Source organism: Nerophis ophidion, linkage group LG02 (genome assembly GCF_033978795.1).
Source record: "Nerophis ophidion isolate RoL-2023_Sa linkage group LG02, RoL_Noph_v1.0, whole genome shotgun sequence".
Classification (NCBI taxonomy): Eukaryota; Metazoa; Chordata; class Actinopteri; order Syngnathiformes; family Syngnathidae; genus Nerophis; species Nerophis ophidion.
The window spans coordinates 45,324,755-45,333,630 of record NC_084612.1 but is presented as its reverse complement, the minus strand read 5'-3'; the positions used below and the strand labels follow the sequence as shown (position 1 = coordinate 45,333,630).

General features: G+C 39.5%; 1 protein-coding gene across 1 annotated transcript; it reads right to left on the bottom strand.

Moving 5' to 3' along the window:
- Positions 1-282: 282 nt before the first annotated feature.
- znf414 (zinc finger protein 414) lies at positions 283-5,512 on the bottom strand. The gene is made up of 4 exons (XM_061884662.1): positions 5,357-5,512; positions 5,131-5,238; positions 1,682-1,787; positions 283-748 (listed from the first exon to the last, which is right to left on the bottom strand). The coding sequence occupies exons 1-4, from the start codon at positions 5,394-5,396 to the stop codon at positions 421-423; spliced, it is 582 nt and encodes a 193-aa protein (XP_061740646.1). The 5' UTR covers positions 5,397-5,512; the 3' UTR covers positions 283-420.
- Between the last annotated feature and the right edge of the window lie 3,364 nt (positions 5,513-8,876).

Below are 8,876 nucleotides of genomic sequence, written 5' to 3'. Positions count from 1 at the left end.
CCCACTTCCAAAGACATGCACCTGGGGATAGGTTGATTGGCAACACTACATGGTCCCTAGTGTGTGAATGTTGTCTGTCTATCTGTGTTGGCCCTGCGATGAGATGGTGACTTGTCCAGGGAGTACCCTGCCTTCTGCCCGATTGTAGCTGAGATAGGCTCCAGCACCCCCTGTGACCACAAAAGGAAATAAGCAGTAGAAAATGGATGGATGGATAGACTGCTGAAAATTCCACTTTTACTCCGGTGAGCTTCCTGGAAAGTATGAACTTTTATTCAAGTGTGGCTTTTGGGTATTTTATTCAAAACACATTTAATGTTTTTGTTCACACAGTTTAGAAATGGCCTCTCAAGAACAAATGATGTGAATACTAGAGTATTGTGTGGTCTGAGGTGGGTTTGCTTTGAGTGGACGAGAGGTTCACCTGGGTTCTTCTCCCAGACCACTAGGGACCCTGGTAGTGTCTTGGTTCAACGAGCATTGAGGAAGGAGGATAGGCGGAAGAGTAGTATCAGACAGAGAATTGTCAGGGATGTTAGAAGTGAGTTGGCGTGGCGTGGACATCGCCTCCAGCTGAGGTGGGTTTGGGTTAGTCGCTAAAGTGGTCGTGATTGGGTTTGTCGAAGCGACTGGTTGAAGGGATGTCGGCTCCATTGACTTGATTTTCCCCCGTGGAACTTTGGAACAGGTGTTGAGGTGAGTCAGGAGGCCACGGTAGGATTTTAGCTTTGTGCGGCAGTTCTCACACCTACACACAGAGAAAGCCACTAGCTCAAAACAGGATTCACAGCTTTTTTTTTTATTTATTTAGGTAAAAAAAAAAAAAAACCACACTGCATGACATGTTTAAAAGAATTCTGAATCTTTCCTATCAGACATTTTCCCAAAAGCTCAGATTGGAACGGCAGTAACACGAAAGACCAAAACGTATCAAGGCATAATATTGTGATTACATTTTTGTGCCGGTGGAGTTGGTAAGGAGTGTTTTAAACAGTCTTAATTTCAGGACATTCAAATGGAAGACTTAGTGTTGACTGTTCAGATGTCTAGGTTAGAAGACATCAGATTTATTGTAATATTGACATATGTTTCTCTTAAAAACCCATATGGCACTTATATATACACACACACAAACACACTTAACCACTTCAAAGCAAACACATGTAAATATGTAAGAAAGGAAGCAGGCGGTCAGAGAAAAGCATATGTCACTAATAATTTCATTACACATTTATTAGTGTGGCACCATTTATCGACATTAAGGGAATTATATTTTATATAGTGTTTTTCTCTAGGGACTCAATGCGCTTTCCATAGTAAAACCCGATAACTACATCTATAAGCTACCAGTGCGGGTAGCACCGGTAGCAGGTGGATAAAATGTCTTGCCCAAGGACAACGATGGCAGGAGCAGAAATCGAAAACGGAACCCTCGAGCTGCTGGTACGGCCCATACGACTCTCACCTACTTGATGCGGTATGTGCAACTTGTACAGTACAATCATATTCTTTTTGTCTTTTTCAAAAGTCTTCAGGAGGTTAGCGTTGTATGAATAAGTGTAGTGAATTGATTAACGTGGACCCCGACTTAAACAAGTTACAAAACTTATTTGGGTTTTACTATTTAGTGATCAATTGTACGGAATATGTACTATACAAATCAATCAATCATGTGACCTACTGGAAGAACAGGTTGGGTTTATGATGACGTCGGGTGTGTTCCATCAGTTTTTGCATATTTGGGAAGGAGCAGCTACATCCTGCAGTGCAGCAGTTGAACACTTTACCTGCGGAGAGATACATTTACATACATTTCAAGAACAAGATCTGGGAATTGTACACAACATCAGGATTTTGAGGTTTATTGCCAATTGCTGATTAGTGAATTGGAATAAAGCAATAACTATCATGCAAACATGTGTTTATTACTGTAACTTTACCTTAGATTAGTATGGAAAAAATTTGGGGGGAAAATAAATATTTTTTGTATTCAACAATATTGCACACATTTAGAACAATGCATCCGTGAAGTGTTACACTTTAACATTTTCTAATGGATGAAATTCATTGTTTTCATCAACACATAATAAAATGACACACCCATAATAAAAGATCTCCCTAATTGATGTATAGAACATTACCTGGGAAAATTGTACCGCACTTGGACACAACTTTGATAAAGACGTTGAGAAACACCATCAAATTCAAGAAAGAGCTCACGGGCAAGTATGAAGGTTCCTCTTCCCTCATCACTGTCTTTGCCAACAAGTCTTCAATAAGGTGATGTTAAAGGTTCATCTATTTTACAGTGTTCTTTTATCTTTACATTAGCCTGGTTTTATTGTTTTGATTCTCATTCTTTTAATATGTAATTGGTACGTCTTATTGTGTGAGCTACGAGAAATACCTGAATTTACCAAAAGAGTTTATCGAAGTATATATCATGTACAGCAGGGGTCCCCAACCTTTTTGACTTGGGGGCCGTATTGGGTTAAAACGTAGAAGGCGTGGCAAAGTTGTTAAGAGTGGTTGTGCCAGTAATCTGAGGGTTACTGGTTCAATCCCCACCTTCTACCATCCTAGTCACGTCTGTTGTGTCCTTGGACAACACACGTAACCATTGCTCCTGATGGGTCCTGGTGAGCGCCATGCATGGCAGCTCCCGCCATCAGTGTATGAATGGGCGAATGTGGAAATACTGTCAAAGTGCTTTGGGCTCCTTAAAAAGGGGTAGAAAAGCGCTATACAAGTACAACCCATCTACCATTTAACTGGGGGCCAATATATATATATATATATATATATATATAGGGGTGTGGGAAAAAATCGATTCGAATACGTTGTGCGAATCAGAATCTATTCTCTTTTTTTTTTTTAAATCGATTTTTTTTTAATCAATCCAACAAACCACTATTCAGCAATACCATAACAATGCAATCCAATTCCAAAACCAAACCTGACCCAGCAACACTTAGAACTGCAATAAACAGAGCAATTGAGAGGAGACACAAACACGGCACAGAACAAACCAAAAGTAGTGAAACAAAAATGAATATCATCAACAACAGTATCAATATTAGTTATAATTTCAGCATAGCAGTGATTAAAAATCCCTCATTGACGTTATCATTAGACATTCATAAAAACAAAAACAAAAAAAAAGTGTCACAGTGGCTTACACTTACACTCTCATAAGCTTGACAACACACTTTGTCCAATGTTTTCACAAAGATAAAATAAGTCATATTTTTGGTTCGTTTAATAGTTAAAACAAATTTACATTATTGCAATCCGTTGATAAAACATTGTCCTTTACAATATTTAAAGCTTTTTTTTTTAAAATCTACTACTCTGCTAGCATGTCAGCAGACTGGGGTAGATCCTGCTGAAATCTTATGTATTGAATGAATAGAGAATCGTTTTGAATCGGAAAAATATCGTTTTTGAATCAAATCGAAAAAAAATTTATATATCAAATCGTGACCCCAAGAATCGATATTGAATCGAATCGTGGGACAACCAAAGATTCACAGCCCTCATATATATATATATATACACACACATACATACACACACAGCATGTTCACATTAGTTTTGATATCTGTGTGCCAAGCGAGAATAGTTCAGGTGACGTGGTAAGCCATTTTTGAACTGGAAGCACACTGGATCTTTATACATACATACATACATACATACATACATACATACATACATACATACATACATACATACATACATACATATATATATATATATATATATATATATATAAAAAAGGTGTGGGGAAAAAAATCTATTCGAATACGTTGTGCGATTCAGAATCAATTCTCTTTTCTTTTTAATCAGTCCAACAAACCACTACACAGCAATACCATAACAATGCAATCCAATTCCAAAATCAAACTTGACCCAGCAACACTCAGAACTGCAATAAACAGAGCAATTGAGAGGAGACACAAACACGACAAAGAACAAACCAAAAGTACCGGTAGTGAAACAAAAAAGTGAATATCAACAACAGTATCAATATTAGTTATTAAAAAAAAGAACAATATTGTCACAGTGGCTTCCACTTGCATCGCATCTCATAAGCTTGACAATGTTGTAAGCACAATACCAATGGCGCGCAATTTGCAAAATGCGCAACTGCATTTTGCAAATTTAATATCAAATCAAATGTTTGATTCATCACTATAAAGTGTATATCCACAACTAAACTACTACCAAGTGTGGATTCAGGCCAGGTGGCCTATTTCAAGTTCCAGGTAACCCTACATTATTATATTTTATAAATAGTAAACCAAGTTGTGGTAGTAGTTTAGTCAGTAGTTTAGTCGTGGATGTACACTGTATAGTGATGAATCCAATAAACATTTGATTTGACATTAAATTTGCAATTGAGCATTTTGTGCGCCATTGGTATTGTGCTTACAACAACAACACACTGTGTCCGATGTTTTCACGAAGATAAATAAATCATATTTTTGGTTCGTTTAATAGTTAAAACAAATTTACATTATTACAATCAGTTGATAAAACATTGTCTTTTACAATTATAAAAGCTTTTTTTTTTAATCTACTACTCTGCTAGCATGTCAGCAGACTGGGGTAGATCCTGCTGAAATCCTATGTATTGAATGAATACAGAATCGTTTTGAATCGGAAAAATATCGTTTTTGAATCGAGAATCGCATTGAATCGAAAAAAAGCGATATATTATTGTAACAAACAGTTCAGTGTGTTCATCCAGTGTTGCCGTAGGGCTGTGACGTAAGAGGTCTATATAAATGTGGGTTGTTGAAGAAGGTGCGCTATATGGAGAGAGGTGTAAAGAAGGGAACAATAAAGAAGTGGTGGAGACCAGACCTGCTCTCATGACTCCCTTTTATTATTTTATTTTATCAGTACCCAGAATATGCGAGCCCAGGACACTCGGCTACATTATCGAATCGCGACCCCAAGAATCTTATCGTGGGACCAAAGATTCGCAGCCGTAATATATATATATAAATAAATGGCAAATGTTTGAAATGTTTCAATGATCTTAGAGGTGTCCCTTGATCAGACAGATACCAAGATACTAAGAAAATCATATTATTGTCAGATCTACATCTTTATGGAATGTCTTACCCTCTAGAGACTGCACTGGGATTTCATGGTCCCTGACATGACTTTCCAAAGCAGTGGCGTCTGTGTACACGCGTGTACATCCGTGCAGCGAACACGCCAGCCTGTTCCCTGCGTGGGGACAAAACACCAATATATGCAAATGTTACTTTTAGCCATAAGGCGGCGGCGAGTGCTCTCTTACAGCATAATAGTGAAAAGTATCGCGCATTAAACACCTAAAGCCTACCTTTATGTCCATTTGGATCAGCAGTTTGTAAAGACGACATAGTTCCAAACAACGTGTATTGTGTCGCGGGACAACAAAATAAAACAAAAAGCTTCCTTCTCGTATTTTTTCCTTTACTTTCTTCTTCTTCTTTTGTTAGCGGTCTGCAAGCGACTTTCGTGTTTATTACCGCCCCCCTATGGCGGAGAGTGTGAACCACCTTTTTGTTGGTTAGAAATGTGTATCCTTTTGAGCCCAACTATTTGTAATAAAGAGGTAATAAAGACACTTTGACGAACAATCATATCACTGAAAAAATTACAATAGGGGAAAAAGTTTTTAAAAAAGGCAGGAAAGCATAAATGAAGATGAACGTTTGGTTGCACTGACAACTTGACACATGTATTTGAACACAAACTGAGGAAGGAATTGTCAGACTTGGACTTGGTCTTGGGTTGGTTTCCCGAGATGCAAAGCGAATGGAGTGGAAACGGCGTGATGGTAAAGACATCTTTATTTTAACACTAAAATTAAAAACAGGAACCAACAAAAAGTACGCACAATGGCGGTACAAAAAACTGGGCTATGAAACAAAAGACTAGCACAAAGGCAATTAACTATAAACATGAAACAAAAAACTTGCACTGTAGTATAAATAACAAGAAAACTTACTGTGACAAGGGTATGAGAAAAGCAGCATGGATATCATATGTGCAGGAGGTGATGTCGCCAGACTGACTACCTGGTAACTGTGGCTTAAATAATGAACATAAGTGCAAACAGGCGTGAGACAAGACAGGTGAACTGATTGGTCGTCATGGTGACAAAACAGGGAGCGAGGAAAAAAAAAAGGAACTTAAAGAGTCCCAAGGTCAAACAGCACCTGGTATTCCTAGGTAGTCTCCCATCCAAGTACTAACCAGGCCAGACACTACTTAGCTTTGACAATAAATTAGTTTGGGGATGCTCAGGGTAGTATGGCCATACAAACTCATGATCAGACATGATAAAGGAAAACTAATGAGATGGCATGGTAACAAGACAAGGAAATGCAAAACAGAACTAAATGTCCAAAAAACTAAACCGAACATAACCAAAACAAAACATGAACCTTAGGCGTGACAGGAATAGGAACACTAATACTAATCCCGACTGATACATGGCTGAATATTAAGTACGCACAACAACCAACACGGGAGGGAGTCCTGACTATTTGTATTACTGTTTATTTATTATACTAATTGTAATATTGTATTATATACAATGTTATACACAAAAAAAGCTAACAGCAAATAAGATATGTAAACACCAATGTAATCGCACAAATGTGATGTATATTAATCACACAAATACAAATGAATAAAATATGTATCAAAACACTATTTGACCAGTTTAAACATTGAAAGTAGTTTGCAGCCAACTTTCTCTCTACAAAACAAGGGACAGTGGTAACATGATGTAGAAATACAATTTTGTGCTGTATTGACTTTCTGATTCAGCTGAAAATATTGAAAGTGTGTATGTTCCCTTTTTATCTTTACTGTATAAAACATGCACCTGGGGATAGGTTGATTGGCAACAGTAAATTGGACCTAGTGTGTGAATGTGAGTGTGAATGTTGTCTATCTGTGTTGGCCCTGTGATGAGATGGCGACTTGTCCAGGGTGTAAACCACCTTCCGTCCATGTTTAGCTGGGATAGGCTCCAGCAACCCTCGCGATCCCAAAAGAGACAAGGGGTAGAAAATGGATCGATGGCTGTATAAACATGCATCTGGGGATAGGTTGATTGGCAACACTAAATTGGCCCTAGTGTGTGAATGTGAGTGTGAATGTTGTCTGTCTATCTGTGTTGGCCCTGTGATGAGGTGGCGACTTGTCCAGGGTGTACAACACCTTCCGCCTGAATTCAGCCGAGATAGCCTCCAGTGACCCCCCACGACCCTAAAGGTACAAGCGGTAGAAAATGGATGGATGAATGTATAAAACATACACCTGGGGATAGGTTGATTGGCAACACTAAATTGGCCCTAGTGTGTGAATGTGAGTGTGAATGTTGTCTGTCTATCTGTGTTGGCCCTGTGATGAGGTGGCGACTTGTACAGGGTGTACACCACCTTCCGTCCATGTTTAGCTGGGATAGGCTCCAGCAACCCTCGCGATCCCAAAAGAGACAAGGGATGGAAAATGGATGGATGGATGGATGTATAAACATGCATCTGGGGATAGGTTGATAGGCAACACTAAAATTGGCTCTAGTGTATGAATGTGAGTGTGAATGTTGTCTGTCTATCTGTGTTGGCCCTGTGATGAGGTGGCGACTTGTCCAGGGTGTACTCCACCTTCCGCCCGTGTTTAGCTGGGATAGGCTCCAGCAACCGCCGCGACCCCAAAAGGGACAAGTGGTAGAAAATGGATGGGATGGGATGTATGTGACGTCATATGAATAAACCTCAAAGAAAACACAATATGGACCTTCAACTGGACCGAATAGGTTTAAAAAAAAATGAGGCCAAAAAACGAAAACTCGCATGCCTGAAGTCGCTTATGATAAACGGACTGGAAAGCCCGTGGACTAAGTACATTTGCACTGGACACAACTGGATGACGTATCCATAATGGATGGATGGATATGTCTGAGAACACAACCAACGCATAACCCTTGATATCACTCGACAAATCTTTTTTTGACAAAGTATAGGAGTTTATTCCATCGCTTTGTTAGATTTTTTCTTGTATCTGCTTTTTGCAGGAAGATTTAAGCCTTTTTTTGGTCTCAGATAGTTCGCAGGACGATTGCAGTCCCACATGGGGGTAAAACAATTTAGCCTAATATACTGGACGGCCTGGCTACAGTAACACTGAATAGTTGTCAACCCCAGTGACAAACGATTTCATGACACAATCTCCCGTGATAGTGGGGACACCTCAGCACCCACTCCGCTAACTTGAAGAAAAGTCATACTCCCGAAATTCAGCGCCTCTCCCGAAAACCTCCCGGGACAAATTTTCTCCCAAAAATATCCCGAAATTTAGGCGGAGCTGGAGGCCACGCCCCCTCCAGCTCCATAAGAACCTGACTCAGCAATATTGTGACCCTCTTAAACAGGACAATACTGCCATCTACTGTACATAGAATAGAATAGAATGTAAATATATTCTACATTTAAGTGCAGTCAAGGAACATGCATTTGGGAGTCTGTTCTGAAGCCCACAGTTAAGAGACCTAACTTCATCACGTCGCCTGGTTATTGACTCCAACCCAATATATAACACCGTCTACGAGCGAAATGAAGAAATACGCTTGCAAGTTCCAGAATGATTGGAAACAAGAATTTCAGTTTATCCAGGAGAGTTCGAAGGGGAAGGGGTATGTTGCCTGTAAATTTTGTAGAACAGACTTCTCCATTGAACATGGCGGCCGAACGGACACTCTCAGGCATGAACGGTCAGCGAAGCACAAAGCGTCCGCAGCGCAGCATCGTCCACAACCCAGTATTATGGCCCACCTCGCAAAATGGAGACCCGATGGTGTAACTTAT

Bases quoted from the DNA above. Each gene is read 5' to 3' on its own strand.
- znf414 (XM_061884662.1), bottom strand. From the start codon at position 5,396: ATGTCGTCTTTACAAACTGCTGATCCAAATGGACATAAAG. The intron at 5,239-5,356 runs GTAGGCTTTAGG...GTCCCCACGCAG, and splicing joins TGATCCAAATGGACATAAAG to GGAACAGGCTGGCGTGTTCG. The intron at 1,788-5,130 runs GTAAGACATTCC...ATCTCTCCGCAG, and splicing joins CCCAGTGCAGTCTCTAGAGG to GTAAAGTGTTCAACTGCTGC.